The sequence below is a fragment of the Mirounga angustirostris genome, unplaced genomic scaffold, assembly GCF_029215605.1.
Source record: "Mirounga angustirostris isolate CCGP_5_RB_7025 unplaced genomic scaffold, mMirAng1.0.hap1 SCAF_5, whole genome shotgun sequence".
Taxonomy (NCBI): Eukaryota; Metazoa; Chordata; class Mammalia; order Carnivora; family Phocidae; genus Mirounga; species Mirounga angustirostris.
The window spans coordinates 172758352-172781694 of record NW_026991713.1 but is presented as its reverse complement, the minus strand read 5'-3'; the positions used below and the strand labels follow the sequence as shown (position 1 = coordinate 172781694).

The 23343-nt window shown below is 55.4% G+C and overlaps 1 protein-coding gene across 1 annotated transcript; it reads left to right on the top strand.

Moving 5' to 3' along the window:
- The first annotated feature begins 9111 nt into the window (after positions 1-9111).
- MUC17 (mucin 17, cell surface associated) lies at positions 9112-22872 on the top strand. The gene is made up of 11 exons (XM_064590327.1): positions 9112-9862; positions 13073-13261; positions 13759-13889; positions 14258-14316; positions 17527-17678; positions 18087-18155; positions 18256-18418; positions 19393-19554; positions 19738-19835; positions 21036-21115; positions 22421-22872. Exons 1-11 carry the CDS (start codon positions 9112-9114, stop codon positions 22460-22462), a joined length of 1896 nt encoding a protein of 631 aa, XP_064446397.1. The 3' UTR covers positions 22463-22872.
- Positions 22873-23343: the final 471 nt, after the last annotated feature.

Below are 23343 nucleotides of genomic sequence, written 5' to 3'. Positions count from 1 at the left end.
TAGCTATTTCTGACACAGACCCCGTGAATTCCTATAGGTCCTAGAAAATTTTAAACAGCACTGACCAAAGTTAAAAACTTGAAAACTTTCATAGGACATGGAGAGGAACAACCAAATTCAACTAAGAGTAACAAAAGAGTAACAAGATTGAAAGAGACCAGAGAACCTACAGGAATTTCCAGTTACACAATCACCATGGTGGATAATAAGAAAGACAAAGACAAATCTCAAACACCTGCAGACAGTGGAATAAGAGTACACTTTTCTACAGGCTACAAAACACCAATAATGAGTATTAAAACTTCCAAAATGAAACTATCATCTAGAGAGGGAACCCTATCCCAAACACCTAGGGCAGAAAACAAATCCACACTTTCAGACTCCACAGGGACCAACATATCTGCAATGACTAAAGAGAGAGGCACCAAGAGGCAAATGCACACACAGGACATTAATGTTACAGGACCCACTATCAGAGGCAAAAAGGAGGAAAATTCGGAAGGAACCAACAAGAGTCAAGATTATACACCAAATATCAGCAAGGGAAGGTCATCCACAGGAAAAACTACCAGTCAAAATTCCATTGCCAGTAAAACCTATAGACACACAGGCACAACATCTAATTGCCCTCTGACTTCCAATGCAGGAATCCCCAATGGAAGGAATTCTGAAACACGTATTTGCACTCCAACGTCCTCTACATCCACCATGCCTGCATCCGCCCCGAATACGTCCACCGCCAGTACCAACAGCGGGCACACTTCCGCCTGCAAAAAGTCTGCTTCCTCCCTGACGACGTCCCCCACCAGTGACGCCGGCGGGCACACTTCTGCCTCCACCACCCCTGCTTCCTCCCCGACGACGTCCCCCACCAGTGACCCCGGGGGGCACACTTCTGCCTCCACCACGCCTGCTTCCTCCCCGACGACGTCCCCCACCAGTAAACCCGGCGGGCACACTTCTGCCTCCACCACCCCTGCTTCCTCCCCGACGACGTCCCCCACCAGTAACCCCGGCGGGCACACTTCTGCCTCCACCACGCCTGCTTCCTCCCCGACGACGTCCCCCACCAGTAACCCCGGCGGGCACACTTCTGCCTCGACCACGCCTGCTTCCGGCCCGACGACGTCCCCCACCAGTAACCCCGGTGGGCACACTTCTGCCTCGACCACGCCTGCTTCCGGGCCGACGACGTCCCCCACCAGTGACCCCGGCGGGCACACTTCTGCCTCCACCACCCCTGCTTCCGGCCCGACGACGTCCCCCACCAGTGACCCCGGCGGGCACACTTCTGCCTCCACCACCCCTGCTTCCTCCCCGACGACGACCCCCACCAGTGACCCCGGCGGGCACACTTCTGCCTCCACCACCCCTGGTTCCTCCCCGACGACGTCCCCCACCAGTGACCCCGGCGGGCACACTTCTGCCTCCACCACCCCTGCTTCCTCCCCGACGACGTCCCCCACCAGTGACCCCGGCGGGCACACTTCTGCCTCCACCACCCCTGGTTCCTCCCCGACGACGTCCCCCATCAGTGACCCCGGCGGGCACACTTCTGCCTCCACCACCCCTGGTTCCTCCCCGACGACGTCCCCCACCAGTGACCCCGGCGGGCACACTTCTGCCTCCACCACCCCTGGTTCCTCCCCGACGACGTCCCCCACCAGTGACCCCGGCGGGCACACTTCTGCCTCCACCACCCCTGCTTCCGCCCCGACGACGTCCCCGGTCAGCACCCCCGGCAGGCACACTTCTGCCTCCACCACGCCTGCTTCCTCCCCGACGACGTCCCCCACCAGTGACCCCGGCGGGCACACTTCTGCCTCCACCACGCCTGCTTCCTCCCCGACGACGTCCCCCAACAGTGACCGCGGAGGGCACACTTCTGCCTCCACCACGCCTGCTTCCGGACCAACGACGTCCCCCACCAGTAATCCCGGTGGGCACACTTCTGCCTCCATCACGCCTGCTTCCTCCCCGACGACGTCCCCCACCAGTAACCCCAGCGGGCACACTTCTGCCTCGACCACGCCTGCTTCCGGCCCAACGACGTCCCCCACCAGTAACCCCGGAGGGCCCACTTCTGCTTCCACCACGCCTGCTTCCGCCCCGACGACGTCCCCGGTCAGCACCCCCGGCGGGCACAGTTCTGCCTCCACCACGCCTGCTTCCGGCCCGACGACGTCCCTGGCCAGCACCCCCGGCGGGCACACTTCTGCCTCGACCACGCCTGCTTCCTCCCCGACGACGTCCCCCACCAGTAACCCCGGCGGGCACACTTCTGCCTCCACCATGCCTGCTTCCGCCCCGACGACGTCCCTGGCCAGCACCCCCGGCGGGCACACTTCTGCCTCGACCACGCCTGCTTCCGGCCCGACGACGTCCCGTACCAGTAACCCCGGCGGGCACACTTCTGCTTCCACCACGCCTGCTTCCGACCCGACGACGTCCCCGGCCAGCACCCCCGGCGGGCACACTTCTGCCTCCACCACGCCTGCTTCCGGCCCGACTACGTCCCCCACCAGTGACCCCGGCGAGCACACTTCTGCCTTCACCACCCCTGCTTCCTCCCCGACGACGTCCCCCACCAGTAACCCCGGCGGGCACACTTCTGCCTCGACCACGCCTGCTTCCTCCCCGACGACGTCCCCCACCAGTAACCCCGGCGGGCACACTTCTGCCTCCACCACGCCTGCTTCCTCCCCGACGATGTCCCCCACCAGAAACCCCGGAGGGCCCACTTCTGCCTCGACCACGCCTGCTTCCTCCCCGACGACGTCCCCCACCAGTAACCCCGGCGGGCACACTTCTGCTTCCACAACCCCTGCTTCCTCCCCGACGACGTCCCCCACCAGTAACGCCGGCGGGCACACTTCTGCCTCCACCACGCCTGCCTCCCACCCGACGACGTCCCCCACCAGTAACCCCGGAGGGCACACTTCTGCCTCGACCACGCCTGCTTCCGGCCCGACGACGTCCCCCACCAGTAACCCCGGCGGGCACACTTCTGTCTCCACCACGCCTGCTTCCTCCCCGACGACGTCCCCCACCAGTAACCCCGGCGGGCACACTTCTGCCTCCACCACCCCTGGTTCCTCCCCGACGACGTCCCCCACCAGTAACCCCGGCGGGCACACTTCTGCCTCCACCACCCCTGCTTCCTCCCCGAACACGTCCCCCACCAGTAACCCCGGCGGGCACACTTCTGCCTCCACCACCCCTGGTTCCTCCCCGACGACGTCCCCCACCAGTAACCCCGGCGGGCACACTTCTGCCTCCACCACCCCTGGTTCCTCCCCGAACACGTCCCCCACCAGTAACCCCGGCGGGCACACTTCTGCCTCCACCACCCCTGCTTCCTCCCCGACGACGTCCCCCACCAGTAACCCCGGCGGGCACACTTCGGCCTCCACCACCCCTGCTTCCTCCCCGAACACGTCCCCCACCAGTAACCCCGGCGGGCACACTTCTGCCTCCACCACCCCTGATTCCTCCCCGACGACGTCCCCCACCAGTAACCCCGGCGGGCACACTTCTGCCTCCACCACCCCTGGTTCCTCCCTGACGACGTCCCCCACCAGTGACCCCGGCGGGCACACTTCTGCCTCCACCACCCCTGCTTCCGCCCCGACGACGTCCCCGGTCAGCACCCCCGGCGGGCACACTTCTGCCTCCACCACCCCTGGTTCCTCCCTGACGACGTCCCCCACCAGTAACCCCGGCGGGCACACTTCTGCCTCGACCACGCCTGCTTCCTCCCCGACGACATCCCCCACCGGTGACCCCGGCGGGCACACTTCTGCCTCCACCACGCCTGCTTCCTCCCCGACGACGTCCCCAAACAGTGACCCCGGAGGGCACACTTCTGCCTCCACCACGCCTGCTTCCTCCCCGACGACGTCCCCCACCAGTGACCCCGGCGGGCACATTTCTGCCTCCACCACGCCTGCTTCCTCCCCGACGACGTCCCCCACCAGTGACCCCGGCGGGCACACTTCTGCCTCGACCACGCCTGCTTCCTCCCCGACGACGTCCCCCAACAGTGACCCCGGAGGGCACACTTCTGCCTCCACCACGCCTGCTTCCGGCCCGACGACGTCCCCCACCAGTAACCCCAGCGGGCACACTTCTGCCTCAACCACGCCTGCTTCCGGGCCAACGACGTCCCCCACCAGTAACCCCGGCGGACACACTTCTGCCTCCACCACGCCTGCCTCCGACCCGACGACGTCCCCCACCAGTAACCCCGGAGGACCCACTTCTGCTTCCACCACGCCTGCTACCGCCCCGACGACGTCCCCGGTCAGCATCCCCGGCGGGCACACTTCTGCCTCGACCACGCCTGCTTCCGGCCCGACGACATCCCCCACCAGTGACCCCGGCGGGCACACTTCTGCCTCCACCACCGCTGCTTCCGGCCCGACGACGTCCCGCACCAGTAACCCCGGCGGGCACACTTCTGCTTCCACCACGCCTGCTTCCGACCCGACGACGTCCCCGGCCAGCACCCCCGGCGGGCACACTTCTGCCTCCACCACGCCTGCTTCCGGCCCGACGACGTCCCCCACCAGTGACCCCGGCGGGCACACTTCTGCCTTCACCACCCCTGGTTCCTCCCCGACGACGTCCCCCACCAGTAACCCCGCCGGGCACACTTCTGCCTCCACCACGCCTGCTTCCTCCCCGACGACGTCCCCCACCAGTAACCCCGGCGGGCACACTTCTGCCTCCACCACGCCTGCTTCCTCTCCGACGATGTCCCCCACCAGTAACCCCGGAGGGCCCACTTCTGCCTCGACCACGCCTGCTTCCTCCCCGACGACGTCCCCCACCAGTAACCCCGGCGGGCACACTTCTGCCTCCACCACCCCTGGTTCCTCCCCGACGACGTCCCCCACCAGTAACCCCGGCGGGCACACTTCTGCCTCCACCACGCCTGCTTCCTCCCCGACGATGTCCCCCACCAGTAACCCCGGAGGGCCCACTTCTGCCTCGACCACGCCTGCTTCCTCCCCGACGACGTCCCCCACCAGTAACTCCGGCGGGCACACTTCTGCCTCCACCACCCCTGGTTCCTCCCCGACGACGTCCCCCACCAGTAACCCCGCCGGGCACACTTCTGCCTCCACCACCCCTGGTTCCTCCCCGACGACGTCCCCCACCAGTAACCCCGGCGGGCACACTTCTGCCTCCACCACGCCTGCTTCCTCCCCGACGATGTCCCCCACCAGTAACCCCGGAGGGCCCACTTCTGCCTCGACCACGCCTGCTTCCTCCCCGACGACGTCCCCCACCAGTAACCCCAGCGGGCACACTTCTGCCTCGACCACGCCTGCTTCCGGCCCAACGACGTCCCCCACCAGTAACCCCGGCGGGCACACTTCTGCCTCCACCACGCCTGCCTCCGACCCGACGACGTCCCCCACCAGTAACCCCGGAGGGCCCACTTCTGCTTCCACCACGCCTGCTACCGCCCCGACGACGTCCCCGGTCAGCATCCCCGGCGGGCACACTTCTGCCTCCACCACCGCTGCTTCCTCTCCGACGACGTCCCTGGCCAGCACCCCCGGCGGGCACACTTCTGCCTCGACCACGCCTGCTTCCGGCCCGACTACGTCCCCCACCAGTGACCCCGGCGGGCACACTTCTGCCTCCTCCACCCCTGCTTCCTCCCCTACGACGTCCCCCACCAGTAACCCCGGCGGGCACACTTCTGCCTCGACCACGCCTGCTTCCTCCCCGACGACGTCCCCCACCAGTAACCCCGGCGGGCACACTTCTGCTTCCACCACCCCTGGTTCTTCCCCTACGACGTCCCCCACCAGTAACCCCGGCGGGCACACTTCTGCCTCCACCACGCCTGCTTCCTCCCCGACGATGTCCCCCACCAGTAACCCCGGAGGGCCCATTTCTGCCTCGACCACGCCTGCTTTCTCCCCGACGACGTCCCCCACCAGTAACCCCGGCGGGCTCACTTCTGCTTCCACAACCCCTGCTTCCTCCCTGACGACGTCCCCCACCAGTGACCCCGGCGGGCACACTTCTGCCTCCACCACCCCTGCTTCCTCCCCGACGACGTACCCCACCTGTAACCCCGGCGGGCACACTTCTGCCTCCACCACGCCTGCCTCTGACCCGACGTCGTCCCCCACCAGTAACCCCGGAGGGCCCACTTCTACCTCCACCACGCCTGCTTCCTCCCCGACGACGTCCCCCACCAGTAACGCCGGCGGGCACACTTCTGCCTCCACCACGCCTGCCTCCCGCCCGACGACGTCCCCCACCAGTAACCCCGGAGGGCACACTTCTGCCTCGACCACGCCTGCTTCCGGCCCGACGACGTCCCCCACCAGTGACCCCGGCGGGCACACTTCTGCCTCGACCACGCCTGCTTCCTCCCCGACGACGTCCCCCACCAGTAACCCCGGCGGGCACACTTCTGCCTCGACCACGCCTGCTTCCTCCCCGACGACGTCCCCAACCAGTAACCCCAGCGGGCACACTTCTGTCTCCACCACGCCTGCTTCCTCCCCGACGACGTCCCCCACCAGTAACCCCGGCGGGCACACTTCTGCCTCCACCACCCCTGGTTCCTCCCCGACGACGTCCCGCACCAGTAACCCCGGCGGGCACACTTCTGCCTCCACCACCCCTGGTTCCTCCCTGACGACGTCCCCCACCAGTAACCCCGGCGGGCACACTTCTGCCTCGACCACGCCTGCTTCCGGCCCGACGACATCCCCCACCAGTGACCCCGGCGGGCACACTTCTGCCTCCACCACCCCTGCTTCCTCCCCGACGACGTCCCCCACCAGTGACCCCGGCGGGCACACTTCTGCCTCCACCACCCCTGCTTCCTCCCCGACGACGTCCCCCACCAGTGACCCAGGCGGGCACACTTCTGCCTCCACCACCCCTGGTTCTTCCCCAACGACGTCCCCCACCAGTAACCCCGGCGGGCACACTTCTGCCTCCACCACCCCTGGTTCCTCCCCGACGACGTCCCCCTCCAGTAACCCCGGCGGGCACACTTCTGCCTCCACCACCCCTGCTTCCTCCCCGAACACGTCCCCCACCCGTAACCCCGGCGGGCACACTTCTGCCTCCGCCACCCCTGGTTCCTCCCCGACGACGTACCCCACCAGTAACCCCGGCGGGCACACTTCTGCCTCCACCACCCCTGGTTCCTCCCTGACGACGTCCCCCACCAGTGACCCCGGCAGGCACACTTCTGCCTCCACCACCCCTGCTTCCGCCCCGACGACGTCCCCGGTCAGCACCCCCGGCGGGCACACTTCTGCCCCCACCACCCCTGGTTCCTCCCTGACGACGTCCCCCACCAGTAACCCCGGCGGGCACACTTCTGCCTCGCCCACGCCTGCTTCCTCCCCGACGACATCCCCCACCAGTGACCCCGGCGGGCACACTTCTGCCTCCACCACGCCTGCTTCCTCCCCGACGACGTCCCCCAACAGTGATCCCGGAGGGCACACTTCTGCCTCGACCACGCCTGCTTCCTCCCCGACGACGTCCCCCACCAGTAACCCCGGCGGGCACACTTCTGCCTCCACCACCCCTGCTTCCTCCCCGACGACGTCCCCCACCAGTGACCCCGGCGGGCACACTTCTGCCTCCACCACCCCTGCTTCCTCCCCGACGACGTCCCCCTGCAGTAACCCCGGCGGGCACACTTCTGCCTCCACCACGCCTGCTTCCTCCCCGACGACGTCCCCCACCAGTAACCCCGGCGGGCACACTTCTGCCTCCACCACCCCTGCTTCCTCCCCGACGACGTCCCCCACCAGTGACCCCGGCGGGCACACTTCTGCCTCCACCACCCCTGCTTCCTCCCCGACGACGTCCCCCACCAGTAACCCCGGCGGGCACACTTTTGCCTCCACCACGCCTGCCTCTGACCCAACGACGTCCCCCACCAGTAACCCCGGAGGGCCCACTTCTGCCTCTACCACGCCTGCTTCCTCCCCGACGACGTCCCCCACCAGTAACCCCGGCGGGCACACTTCTGCCTCCACCACCCCTGCTTCCTCCCCGACGACGTCCCCCACCAGTGACCCCGGCGGGCACACTTCTGCCTCGACCACGCCTGCTTCCTCCCCGACGACGTCCCCCACCAGTAACCCCGGCGAGCACACTTCTGCCTCCACCACCCCTGGTTCCTCCCCGACGACGTCCCCCACCAGTAAACCCGGCGGGCACACTTCTGCCTCCACCACGCCTGCTTCCTCCCCGACGACGTCCCCCACCAGTAACCCCGGCGGGCACACTTCTGCCTCCACCACCCCTGCTTCCTCCCCGACGACGTACCCCACCTGTAACCCCGGCGGGCACACTTCTGCCTCCACCACGCCTGCCTCTGACCCGACGACGTCCCCCACCAGTAACCCCGGAGGGCCCACTTCTGCCTCGACCACGCCTGCTTCCTCCTCGACGACGTCCCCCACCAGTGACCCCGGCGGGCACACTTCTGCCTCCACCACCCCTGCTTCCTCCCCGACGACGTCCCCCGCCAGTGACCCCGGCGGGCACACTTCTGCCTCCACCACGCCTGCTTCCGCCCCGACGACGTCCCCCGCCAGTAACCCCGGCGGGCACACTTCTGCCTCCACCACCCCTGCTTCCGGCCCGACTACGTCCCACACCAGTGACCCCGGCGGGCACACTTCTGCCTCCACCACCCCTGCTTCTTCTCCGACGATGTCCCCTACCTGTAACCCCGGCGGGCACACTTCTGCCTCCACCACGCCTACTTCCGGCCCGACTACGTCCCACACCAGTGACCCCGGCGGGCACACTTCTGCCTCCACCACCCCTGCTTCTTCTCCGACGATGTCCCCTACCTGTAACCCCGGCGGGCACACTTCTGCCTCCACCACGCCTGCTTCCGGCCCGACGACGTCCCCGGCCAGCACCCCCGGCGGGCACACTTCTGCCTCGACCACGCCTAGTTCCGGCCCGACTACGTCCCCCACCTGTGACCCCGGCGGGCACACTTCTGCCTCCACCACCCCTGCTTCCTCCCCGACGACGTCCCCCACCAGTGACCCCGGCGGGCACACTTCTGCCTCGACCACGCCTGCTTCCTCCCCGACGATGTCCCACACCAGTAACCCCGGCGGGCACACTTCTGCCTCCACCACGCCTGCTTCCGACCCCACGACGTCCCCCACCAGTGACCCCGGCGGGCACACTTCTGCCTCCACCACGCCTGCTTCTTCCCCGACGACGTCCCCCACCAGTGACCCCGACGGGCACACTTCTGCCTCCACCATGCCTGCTTCCTCTCCGCCGACGTCCCCCACCAGTAATCCCGGCGGGCACACTTCTGCCTCCACCACCCCTTCTTCCTCCCCGACGACGGCCCCCACCAGCACCCCCGGCGGGCACACTTCTGCCTCGACCACGCCTGCTTCCTCTCCGACGACGTCCCCCACCAGTAACCCCGGCGGGCACACTTCTGCCTCTACCACGCCTGCTTCCGCCCCGACGACTTCCCCCGCCAGTGCCCCCAGTGGACAGACTTCCACAGGACCTGCTTCTACCCCAATTCCTACTGCCAGTAGCACCGTTGGACCGTCTTCCACGGGAGCCACGTCCAGTCCCACTCCCACTGCCAGTAGCATCACAGCACATTCTTCCACAGGACCCTCTACCACTCAAACCTCCACCGCCAGGAGCACCCCGGGGCATTCTTCGACACGACCCTGTACCAGTCCAACTTCCACTGCCAGCAGTCCCAGCAGTACTACATCCACCACAGTCCCTGTTGTCTCTACTACCTCGACCACTGTTACAATAAGAAGCTCCCCGAACCCAACCTCTACTCCGCCTGCAACCACACCACGTAAGAAAGTTCTTGATTTTGCCTTATGCACCTTAAGTATGTTTTCACTCTATTTCCTGTGATTCTTTTTTTTCTTAAGATTTTATTTATTTATTTGAGAGAGAGAATGAGATAGAGAGAGCATGAGAGGGAGGAGGGCCAGAGGGAGAAGCAGACTCCCCGCTGAGCAGGGAGCCCGATGCGGGACTCGATCCTGGGACTCCAGGATCATGACCTGAGCCGAAGGCAGTCGCTTAACCAACTGAGCCACCCAGGTGCCTGATTTCCATGTGATTCTTAACTTTTAACCCTTAATACTCTTCTTTTTCTCTTTCTTGTTTCCCATGAGATCAAATGTCATCAGTGTTGTCACCCTGTCTCTGACCTCCCCGTCCTGCCCGTTGGTTCTAGAGCTACGTCCACTCTATCATAAAACACACTTTACCTCTCTTTGCATGGACCCCTTCAATCCCCAGCAAAGTGTCTGCACACTCCATTTCTTCCTTTTGTACTCTGTGAGACTCTGTTTTATATCCTATAGTTTCATGAACTTCATATCTTTCATTTGGATTTCATGTCTTTTTAGTGGCTTTTCTTGTCGATTTTGCTCATGCTTAAGTGCTAAGGTTTTTTTGTTGTTGTTGTTGTTGTTTGTTTGTTTTTGTAAGAGTGTGTTGCCAAGAGTACTCACATATGCCATTGGCAACTATCTCTCTGCTACCATTCAATCATTTTGTTTTTTTCTTATTTTCTGCTCATCCACTATAGAAGCCAAGAAGGTTCACTTTTATCAGCTCTGAGCTCTGCCTCTATGCCCTTGAATGTTTCCGTATCCTTATGCCTCCCTGTCTTTTCTCTGTGTTTAGAGCTCACTCAGCTCTCTTTGCTCTGGTAAGATGAGACCTGCCCCACTCCATACCTACCGTTATAACATACTGTCCTTATGTAATACATAATATACAATATATATTATACAATATACTTTTAAAAAAGATTTTATTTCTTTATTTGACAGAGAAAGACACAGCAAGAGAGGGAACACAAGGGGAGTGGGTAGGAGAGGGAGAAGCAAGCTTCCCCATGGAGCAGGGAGCCCGATGTGGGGCTCGATTCCAGGACCCTGGGATCATGACCTGAGCCGAAGGCAGATGCTTAATGACTGAGCCACCCAGGCACCCCTAAAATATACTCTTATACTTGTGAGATTTATTATCAGAGTGAGAGAGGATATTTGCCATACATTAAGAAAAACACACTACTTGAAGACTTTACTGGTTTAGATGTACCATAGATATGCCCAGAGACATATGATCTGTGTCTCCCTGGGGCACTGCCCAATCCTGTCTTGAAGTTAAGATGAAGGGAAGTTCTTCAGCATTTGGCTACTGCATCTTCTCACCACTCTGTGAATTCTTTCTCTGGCAAGTTCTTTCCCTGGCCTTTATTTTATGTGGCTTTGTTCTTTAGTTTCTCTCCAATGTGGCATTGTCTTGTTGAGCTCTTTGGTTCTCAGATGGAGGTACTGAGCATCTTCAGAGGGGAGGACTGGACCTTGTGTCCCTAGGAAGTCCCACAGGTGTCTTGTAGTGAATGCATGACCACCAGGCCTTCAGCTGGTGTTGACCACCTGTCTGAAGGCAGATGGTCTCCCTTCATCTTCCTCTTATTCCCTGTAGGTTGGCTTTCCCTGTAGACCCTTGGGCAACAAGTCACACACCCCAGTAGTTGCTTTTGCTGCTGTGCACAAGCTTGTGCTCAGCACTTAGATCAGGTCTGGACATCTTCAGTAACACACAACAGAGAGAGTGAGAGAGAGGCTGATTTGGATTCATGGATCTTTATTCTTTCATTCTTCCTGAATGTCTTGGACCAAAGGCCTGTAACCAGAAGCTCTGTGATGTGATGGCCATGGGTGTGGTCTACACACTCTGAATCTGGTAGGAGAGGGGTAGACCAGGAGGCAGAGGTGGGGCAGGTCTTCCTAGAGTATGTGCATATCTCATGTGCCTCCTTAGACAAAACACACCTGGAATACTAGTCTGTGCAGGTACAGCTCTTTTAAAGAAAAGCCAAAGGGAGGGACACCCGGGTGGCTCAGTCAGTTAAGCATCTGCCTTCAGCTCAGGTCATGATCCCAGAGTCCTGGTATCAAGTCCTGCGTCAGGCTCCTTGCTCAGCGGTGAACCCGCTTCTCCCTCTGCCTGCTGCTCCCCCTGCTTTTGCTGTCTCTCTCTGGCAAATAAATAAAATCTTAAAAAAGGGGGCGCCTGGGTGCCTCAGTTGGTTAAGCATCTGCCTTAGGTTCAGGTCATGATCCCGGGGTCCTGGGATTGAGCCCCACATCAGGCTTTCTGCTCAGTGGGGAGCCTGCTTCTCTCTCTGCCTGCCACTCCCCCTGCTTGTGCTCCCTCTCTGTCAAATAAATAAATAAAATAAATAAAATCTTAAAAAGAAAAAAAAAAAAGAAAGAAAGAAAACCCAAAGGGAACAGAGCTATCACTTTTCCAGGCAGGTTGTGGGAAGTTACACTCCTCCCTCAAACTCCACATCCCAGAAAATAAAGAGGAATCACGAATAGTCACAATGGCAACAGTTTCCAGTATGAGCTCTTCTGAAGCAGGTTTTGGAGAGACAATGACATACTCATTCTCAGGCTTGCTGGAATCTAGATTGGTCAAGTTCCTCTGGATATTCCTAGTTTCTGTTTCCTCTTTTCTCTTCCTCAGCCTTGACTGTGTGGTCCCTCACTCCTGACAACACTAGGTTTCCCGTTCCTTTCTTTTCAGGGCTAAAGTAAATCGTACGGGGCACTTGGGTGGCTCAGTTGGTTAGGCGACTGCCTTCGGCTCAGGTCATGATCCTGGAGTCCCAGGATCGAGTCCCGCATCTAGCTCCTTGCTCAGCGAGGAGTCTGCTTCTCCCTCTGACCGTCCCCCCCATGCTCTCTCTCTCTCATTCTCTCTCTCTCTCAAAAAAAAAATCTTTAAAGTAAATCTTACGGGAATACTCCAAGACCAGGTCAAGTCTGGCCTCCACATGGACCTTGGGCAGGTCTCTTAGCCTCTCTCCACCTCACTTGTCCCATCTGTAAAGTGGGGATGACACTAACCGTCCTGCTCACCCCAGGGTCTCGTGAGAGTATCAAATTAGACAGTGCCTTTGAAAATGTGGTACAAGTTGTAAAGTGTTGTGCAAATATGTGTGGGTAAAGCAGGGCCTTGTCCGTTTCAGGGACCTGCTTAAATGGAGGGACATGGAACGGGCAGGTCTGTGTTTGCCCCAACGACTACCAAGGAGACCATTGCGAGAACAGGGTCATGTTCTGCAAGAATGACGGCTACTGGGATGGGATCAAGTGTGTGTGCCCTAGCCTCTTCCATGGGCCGAGGTGTGAGGAAGTGGTCCCCAGCATTGAGATAGGTGAGTAAGACCACAGGACTCTGCTCTCTCCAACACTGGGCCTCCATTCCTGCCCCTCTGCGTGTACAAGAATATGGCCTCTTCTGGGGGCAACCATATTACTCAATGGTAAGAAATTTGAAACATTAAAAAATGAATAAAGCAAGAAGGTATGGTTTGGAACAAAACACAAATTTGACACAGAATTTTACCATAAAACACACTTAAGATAAATGAGTGTGTGATGGAGGAGAATACAAAAAGTGTGTGGAATTCTCATAAAGAATGTAGGACCCGCGATCCCCTGGGCTCAATCCCAAAGCCATGAGGAGTATGGTGTACTCCCCACCCTCCAGGGGCACTCTGGTGAGACCTGAGTGAGGGTCATAGGTGGTGGGCCCAGGCCACTCCCCTGTCCAGGGAAGAATTGTTGGAGTTGTGGGTCTCCTTGGGAAGGAACTCGGGGCGGGAGGTTGGCTCTGTCCTCAGTAAGTGGTGCTCCTGTCTGACCCCCTCAGAGCCTCCGCCGGAGACTGTCTCTGCCCAGATGGAAATGACCGTGACAGTGACCAGTATGGAGTACACCAAAGAGCTAGAAGACCGGAATTCTGTACAATTCCAGAACTTCAGTGACATATTCACAAAAGAGGTGAGCCTGGGAATGCAAGTCCCCTGGGCCACTCTGCTTTCCCTAGGGAGGAGTCTCTAGAGGTGAAGAAAGCAGCTGAGGGCTGTTCTCTTGTTAGAGGCTTGTGAGTTTCTCAGCTCATTCCTTTCCTCAGGGCTTGCCAGAGAGCTTGTGGAAAGACAAAGCAAGGTTTCATGAAAGGGGAATGGGGGCCCCATGGGCGGGACTGGTCTCTGAGGAGGGACCGCTCCATTGGGACAGTGTGGACTCCTGACGGGAATGGGGGACACAGCAGGTCCACCCTCGGCCTTCCTGAGTTCCTATGGAAAGACCTGGCAGGCTCCAAGTTGGGGCCTGTGTGATGACACTGTGACCTCCTTGCCTTTCAGATGAACATAGTTTATCTCGGAATCCCTGAGTATCAAGGGGTCAACATCACAAGGCTGTCGTAAGTATCTGTGGCCCCTGGGAAGAAAGTCTTTGGAGTGGAAGCAATAGTCGTAATTATAAAGACAATTGTAACTCTGCCTCTATATTAGTTGGCTAAGGCTCTCATAACAAAATACTCCAGACCGGGTGGCTCAAGCAACAGAAATTTATTTCTCACGGTTCTGGAGGCTGGCAGTCCAAGATCAAGGCATTCAGTGGGTTGGGTTTCTTCTGAGTCTCTCTTTGGCTTGTAGACAACTGCCTTCTTGCTGGGTCCTTACACAGTTTTCCTCTATTCAAGCATATCCTTGGTGTGTCTTTGTGTGACTGAATTTCCTCTTTTATTTTTTTTTAAAGTTCTTATTAATTTATTTTTTTAACAATCTCCTCACTCAACATGGGGCTCAAACTCATGACCCTGAGATCAAGAGTCACATGCTTTTCCAACTGAGCCAGCAAGGAGCCCCCCCAATTTCTTCTTATAAGGACACCACTCAGATTGGATTAAGACTGAGGTGGGCTCCTGAGTGGCTCAGATGGTTAAGCATCTGCCTTTGGCTCAGGTCATGATCCCAGGGTCCTGGGATCGAGTCCCACATCGGGCTCCCCGCTCAGCGGGGAGCCTGTTTCTCCCCTCTCATGCTGTTTCTCTCTCGCTCACTCTCTAAAAAATAAATAAAATCTTAAAAAAAAAAAAAAAGACTGAGGTACTGGGGGTTAGGACCTCAACACATGAATTCTGGGGGAACACAGTTCAGCCCATAACACCCTCCAAAACTATGGTTTCACATATATTTTCGAATTTTGAAGCTCCTAGTCACCCTGTGAGTGAGGCCAGCAGGACTGTTCCCATTGCACAGATGAACAAACAGATACCTAGAGGTAGGCATTGAGTTGCCTGAGGGGTCACTTACAGAGTGGGAGAGCCAAGACTCACACAGAAGCCCTCTTATGCTGGAGACACTGACACACGAGAACACTTGCAGGTTACAGTTTGTGTGATGGACACCCCACTTGTCTTCAGAGATGAAGCCCAATAACTGAACTTGGGGGGAAACCCCAGGGAAAAGTGTCCAAGTCCACAGGTGGCCGGTATTCACTCTCACTCACCTCTCACAGGATTCTGCCCCCACAGAATCTCAGCCCCGTTATCAACCTCGACTTTTTGAAATCCTGAGAATGGTGCTGGCCAATGAGGTTCACAGGAGTTGCCCAGCCTCCCCCAGATCATGAGGGAGCTATCGTTCCCATGGTTTACAGAATCATGATAATTTTCAAGAGGAACTTAGAACCAGTAGGAAGGAAGTTGCACAAAAATCACAGGGAGGGGAAATGTGTCCGTCAGCCTCTGTTTTTCTTCCTCTCTCAATTGTGTTGAACCCAAACCTTCTCTCTCAAACAAGAGAGGCCACCTCAGGTGGGACCATATGGGCTTGCCACGCCCCCTCCCCGTGGTCTGTGAGCACAGCATGTGCCCCGTGTCTGCTCTTCAGCAGCTCAGCTCCTCTGGAAGAGAAAACCATTTTTCTTTCTGGTCCTAAAACTTCCTCTCTGGGTTTGGCATGTGCTGACCCCATAGAGCTCTCTTTTGTCCCTGGGGATGGGGCAGTCTGTAGGTGCAGACGTCATCCTTCTTCTCTACATGTCTCCCTCTATCTCTCAGGCAAGAGAGGGAAGACAGGCCCTGTGGATCAGGTATTTTTACATTCCTGCTGGGTTTTCTATGTTACCACCTTTGGCCAGATAAGAGGAGAGAGCTGGGCTCTGAGGGCTCCAGAGAGGTCTGGGAGTGGGCAGATAGGAAGTGAGAATCATTCACCTCGGAAGTATGGAAGGAAGAATCCTAGGAACCATCTATCCTCATGTTACAGAAGAGGGAACTGAGGCCCCATGGGGCCAACTGCTGGTCCAAGATCAGCCGGCTACTCAGGGCCAGTGTCGGGATTTCCTCCTGTACCTCATAACTCCCACTACACCTGTGTGGCTTTGATAAAGCCGTCTTTCTCCATGGGAGCTTTCAAAACGGGGACTGAGGGCAGTGATGGACTCTGGGAGATGCCAGAACATGTCCTTATTGTGAAAGATGGCCTTGAGCTACAAGATCTTCTGGTCCCCTCTAACTCGTTATTCTACAGGTTATTTGAATTCCACTATTCTATATGTTATATACTATGAGTATAATTATTATCTCATTTAACTCTATTATTCTGTATTATTCTATTCTTTATGTTGTTCAGGAGTATCACCACACCCTTCCAATCTTCTATTTATGTTTAAGCCTCTGAATATAGTGTTAAGGAGAAAGCAAGGGAAAAAGAGTGCTTTGGGCTTCCATTACTTAGGAATCCTGAATTGTGAGCATGGGAAGTCTGGACTTGTTGCTGTATTTTTAAACCCAGAAAGCTCATTCCTGGGGTGTAAATAATCCCTACACCCACATGGGAGAGAAGTAACTTGCATTCTAGAATAAGAGCTCTTTGACATCCAGGTATTTCTGATCCTGTTTTGCATACACAGAAGATGTACTGCTTTGGGGATTTGGAGCTAGGGGAGAGAAAAGGAAACAAATGGAAGCTGTTAGCGTGCCTGAAACCACACTTTCTTGGTGGCCTTGCCCCTGGCTTTTCCTAGCTCCTAAGCACAGAGTAGGAAGAGACTGTCGGCTAGAATTTTAACCTTTTAGGTGTCAGAGATTCATTTTAGAATTGACACAAGTGTATGTGAGTAGAAAATATGCACATATGAGCTTCAAATCTGTGCATGCTCTTAAGAGGCTCACAGACCTTCTGCAGCCCTCCACCTAGCAATTCATGAATCCTGTAAGAGTCTCTGGTGTCCTCCTACCTCTTGAGGACACCTTGCCGGCAGCTGCCCAGTCTCCTGCTGGAATGCATCTGATGACACCTTGAGGATGATCTTCCATGGTCCCATCCCTCTGTCCATCTTTGCCCTTGAGCCTTCCGAGACTTCCACATAGAGCTGCCTAGAACCTAACCTTTGAGACAGTTGTCAGAGGCGCAAGTCATGGTGTGAGTCCTGTGGGGAAGTGACTAGCACTGTGCCTGGAATAAGCCTTCCCCCAGGAGACACCGGGTCATCACTTCAACCATCTTACCCCAGCTCTGCCTTCCCATGGGGAGGGCATATCCTGCCTGGGAAAAGGGGTTGGAGAAGTGAGCACCTATTATGACCTGGGAGGATGCTCACGGATATCTTTTTCTCTCCTCAGTGCTGGCAGTATTGTGGTAGAACATGAAGTCCTCCTAAAGACCAACTACACCCCAGAATACAAGGAAGTTTTCACTAAGGTCACCCAGGAGGTGGTGGAAAAAATCCAGAATGTAACCAAGGAGCAAATAAGCAGAAATAATAGCTGCACAAGTAAATTCCTAGGCTTCTGGGAGGGGCTTGAAGGGGTCCTCAAGGAATCTTTAAGCTTTGTCATCCTTGGGGTGGGGGAGGGGGGAAAGGCAGGTGTACATGCAGGCTACATCTTGTGGGGCACCCGTCTACGGGGAAAGTGAGAATAAGCATGGCTTGTTATGCAGAGAAGATTCTTCTGAATGTAATGAATAGTGTGGGACTCTTGGCAAAGGTGCATGTGGGAGAAGACATGGGGAGGGCACAGGGCACTTGGAGGGTCATTATGCTGGAGAGCTAGGCCTGAGGCTGGCATTCCCCATCTGCAGGGATGGGTTTCCCACCACCCCTCATCACAGCCCCTCTCCCCACTCCCCCAACCCTACTAAAGCAATCTGTTTAAGGGGCTCTATGTGTCTCCATTCACAGCTGTACTGTGTTATAACACGACTGCCACCAAGATGCAGAGCTTAGCAGTTACTGAATACAACCCTGAAAGTAGGTGACTTGGCGGGGGGGGGGGGGGCTCCAGGGATGGCGGGGGAGACAGACTGTGTGCCTGGTTGCCTGGTCCCTGCAACTCCTCCATTCCCCACAGAGGAATGCCGGGAGAGGGTTGGGAATTATTATGCTGCCTACTTCTTCGTGGAGTACAAGGAAAAGAAGCCAATCTGCATCAACCGCTGTATGCCAGGCTTCAACAGCTCCCTGGACTGCAACTTCGGGAAGTGCCAGCTAGAACGCAGTGGCCCTCGGTGCTAGTGAGTGTCCCTCTCCAGCCTGGCTCTGTCCTTCCTCCCCACCCTTCAAGACCCTGCCTAAAGGCCAAGTCACGGAGTGGGTCCTGGCCTCTCTTGAATACAGCCAGCCACAAAGGACCGGTGTAGCCAGAGCCCCAAGGCCAGGTCCAGAACGGACCTCAATAGCTCTCCTCCCCTCCCCGGGGTTTGTGCAGTTGAGACTAAGGACTGTGCCAAGCTCTGAAGAAGCAGAAGGAAAACCCCAGCTTCAGAAAACTCCCAATCAGATGGGGAGGATAAAGCCTTGCTTCCAGGGGGAGACCATACTGGTGAAATGAGAAGGTGACCCACCCACACGGGGAGGGTGGAAAGCCTGTAAAAGCTCGAGTCCCAGGCTTTGCCTACTGAAATGAAACCAAAGAGAGACCAGGGGGAAGGAGTCACACACATGCAAAGGCCTGAGCAGATGTTCTGGTTCTGGGAAGGTTTTCTGAGCGAGGATTTTGCAGGCTGGAGTGGGGAGGAGAGGAACAGGGCTTAGAAAGAGTGTCTCCAGGGAGGGGAGGGAGCTTCAGAGGCAGAGTATATGCTGGGGATCGGGGATGGGGATTTGCTTTTCCTGATAGAAAAGGAGAAACTGAGAACGTGATGGTTAGTATGTGGATAAAAAGGTTGTTGTTGGGGTCTCAAGTTCCTGGGTGCAGCCCGGGGCAGCACCAGAGGTGAGCCAACTGCTCTAGATCCTGGGCTGCAAAACCTAAAACTATTGGGCTTAGTATTGGGCCTCTCTTAGGCCCATGCCATGGAAGCTGGACTTTACCTCTGTCCATCCCCTCAGGGCTCCTCATTCTGCACCCCAGCAATGTCATCCTCACCCTCTCCTCATTAAGCACCCATGGGGTCAGGGCTGGATCTGAGGCAGGGAGATTGTGGGTGTTGGCTGCCCCTGACTCAGAATGCTCCCTCTCTCCATCTGCCCCCTCTGTCCCTCTCAGCTGCCTGACCACGGACACTGTCTGGTACAGTGGTGAAACCTGTGAGTTCAGCACCAAAAAGAGCCTGGTGTATGGGCTTGTGGGGGCAGCTGGTGCCATAGTGCTACTCATCCTTGTTGTTCTCTTGATGTTCATACTCCGTTCCAAGAGGAAGTTGAAAAGGTGAGTCACTGCTGCTACCTCTCCCATTTGCCTCCAGCTCCTCTTCCTCCTTTTCTGATCCCTCTGCCCTCAATCATTCATCCTCAGGGTGGACAGTGGGGGAGCGGAAAGGAGGGACATAACCAGTCCCCAAATCCTGGTTCCCTGCTCATCATGGAATCTCTCTGGTGTTTCTGTCAATAGGCAAAAGTCTAGAGTGTCTCAGTTGTATAAGTGGCATGAAGAAGATGGAGGACCAACCCCTGGAACTTTCCAAAACATTGGCTTTGACATCCATGAAGGTATTGGAAGTCCTCAGTGCACTCAAAATGTCTCAAAGTGTGGGGACACACATGGGAGGCATGGAGGCATGGAGGCATGGGAGGCATGGAGGCATGGAGTCCTCCACATGGGAGGACTTAAAAGAGCAAAGAGAATAGTATTTTCATCTCTAAAATATTGAGTTCCACATTTGTACCCCTATTTCCACCTCTGGCTCCTGCAAGGCCCTGGATGAGGTTTAAACATGGGCACAGCAGGGCGCCTGGGTGGCTCAGTTGGTTAAGCGACTGCCTTCGGCTCAGGTCATGATCCTAGGGTCCCGGGATCGAGTCCCGCATCGGGCTCCCTGCAGAGCGGGGAGCCTGCTTCTCCCTCTGACCCTCCCCCCTCTCATGTGCTCTCTGTCTCTCTCATTCTCTCTGTCTCAGATAAATAAATAAAATCTTAAAAAAAAAAAACATGGGCACAGTATAACTAGACCACTGCGGGGCACGAGTTACTTGATGGTCTAGATGTCTCCAGAACACAAACCTGCCTATGTAGCCCCGATAGGCACTTAGGAGTAGGTGAGCTCACTGATAGGTGATTTATAGCTCAGTCAAGTGATTAACTGCAGATTTTGTCAGGTTAAATGTATGTGTTAAAATTTCTACAAATTGAGTCTTTACATTCCAGAGAAGGGAAGAATGGAACAAGGAAACCATTTTAGTCAATCCACAGAAAAGCAAGAAAGGGGGAACAGATGATAAGGAAAGAGATGACAAATAGGAAGCACAAAATAAGATGGTAGAAAATAGGGTGCCTGGGTGGCCCAGTTGGTTAAGCCTCTGCCTTCGGCTCAGGTCATGATCCAAGGATCCTGGGATCAAATCCTGCATTGGGCTCCCTGCAGGGAGCCTGCTTCTCCCTCTCCCTCTCCCTCTGTCTCTCTCTCTCTCTGTCTCTCATGAATAAATAAATAAAATCTTTAAAAAAAAATAAAATAATCTACCATAACAACAACAACAAATATAAGTGGATTAAACACTCCAGCTAAAAGAGGGAATTAAAAAAAAAATCTAGCTATTTTCTGTGAATGAAAGGCAGAGCAAAGAAGAAGGCAAAAGCATGGAAAAGGACAAAAAGGAGATATACTAGCCCTGCAGTGGGTGGGATTATAGGTAGAGATGGGAGCTTGTCTTCCTAACCAGCTGCTTCCATGGGGCTTTCTTCCCTTCCAGATCAAGATGACTCCATCCACTTGGACTCCATTTATAGTAACTTCCAGCCCTCCCTGGACCAAATAGATTCTGAAACACAGGTAAGAAAGTCATGGATGAAGTGCTCACCTCCCCCTGCCCTAAGACCCCATATCCTCTCCTACCATGGTAAGATCTTCAGGAAAGCAAAGTCATGTTTATGGTTGTTAGTCCAGGTGACATCTAGGTCTACATTGCTGGGAAATGAACAATAACTTGGGGTGGCAGCAGGTGGAGGAGAAGGAGCTAAGCAGCAGGGTGGAATCTACCTTCTCTAGATACCTGAGGCTCCAGGTTCAGAGATTTCTTTCCACTTTAAGTATGTCCTTGATGGCCAATTTATTTAGTTTATTTAGTTGTTTTAATTTTCAAACCCACATAAAAGTCAAAATAGTAATGCACTAAATACCCCGCCTAGATCAACAATGTTTAACGTGTTGCCACATTTTCATTATATGGCATAGTATGTATATATATGATATACATACCCAACAAATTTTGCTGGACCATTTGGAAGTCAGTTGCAAACATTATGACATTTGATAAAATGATAAAAGTGATAAAACACTTCAGTACACACCCCCAAATACCATTAGCATTCCCAGTAAGTTGATGATAATTCCACAATATCATCCAATATCCATTTTTCCAATGAACCAAAAAACATCTCTTATTACTAGTTTTTTCAAATATGAACAAATTTCACTCACTGACTTTTGTTGTGTCACATTGGTCTTTTTAATCTAGAACTGATTCCTGCCTTTTAAATATATTAATTTTTTTAAGAATCTAGGATGATTGTCTTAAGGAATGCCCCACATTTTAAATATATCTAATTATTTCCTCATGGTGTCCTTTACCTTGTCCCTCAATCCTCTGTACTTCCTATAAACTGGCAGTTAGGTCTAGAGGCTTGATTAGACCCAGCTTAGACATTTTTCTTAAGCATATGTCATGGATAATGCTACTGCATCACCTCAGGAGGTACATAATGTCAGGAGGTCCCACTATGATTGAGGCCAAGATTGGTCACTTGGCAAGAGGTGACCACTCATTGATTGCTACCTTAATTTTATTTCAACTGGATGGATGTTCCAGGGCAGAAGAAATGCTCTCAAAGTATTCACACTTCCGAAGAAGTATGATTGGCTTCATGCACCTTACTCCCTAGGGAAAGCCTTGGGGCAAAGATAAACTCCCTAGCTAGAATGCTTTGAAAGCTACTTAAGTTGGGGGTAAGTGGGGGGAGACAGTTGATTTGTACTAGACTCTAAACTGAGCACTTTCCCAGTCCCAAGACTCTTATGTTTCCAAATCCCAGGTTCCTTATAAACATAGCCTTCACCTCGTTCTATCTCTCTTTCCAGATCAAAATTCAGAGGCCCCAGGTGTTGATGACGTCAATTTAAGGCAGTTTTACATGGAGCTGTGGGCTCTGGGAGTGAGGAGATCTTACTTTGTCTAAGCCTGACGGAACTTTTCCCCATTGAGAGTATTCATGGAACCGGATGAAAAACAAAACCTGTACCAAGGAGGAAGAGGGGAGAGAGTACAGTGCTGGAAAACTCAAATAGAAAAACCATGGAAACTCCGATGGGCTTGTTAGGATCTCAGGCGAGGCGCTCTTGTTCATACAGGGAAGTTCTTCCTCCTGCCTGCCTTGTTTCAGCACCAAGGACAGCATCTGAATCGCCTATTAACAGTGGCGATCACTTAAACATAGGACTGAACTTTACATTATACAAAACTTCTTGTAAGATTTATTGTAATTCATTTTAATAAAAAAATGTTTTAAGAGATTCAGCATTTTCTTTGAGTATATAGGATTATAAGTATTTTTAAAGTTCTAATATTTATCTATCGGTTCTGATTTTTTATTAGTCAATATAATATATATTTCTAATAAATAAAAACAAAGCAAATTTATTAAATTTTTCATGGTTCCCAGTCCTTTCTTCAGCTGATACCCTATACTGGTTCCTGTTTCTCACCTGCCAAGCTCTCTCACCTCTTCTCCCTCAGGATGTACTGTCTGATGAATTTGGCCTCAAGATGAAAAGAAGAAAATCTACAGCCAGAAAGCATACCATTCTTGATCTTCCCCAGCATCACTTGCTGGCCACTGAAGATGCCATAAAGCAAGACTCACACATACTCCCATGATACTGGGACTCCCAACTGGGAGAGAACCAAGTTCTTCTTCTGGAAATGGGCTTATGTTTCTTTCCATAGATTTGCAGAGATAGAGTCTTGGGTTTTATTTCCAGCTTTCTCATCCACTCCCTGTGTT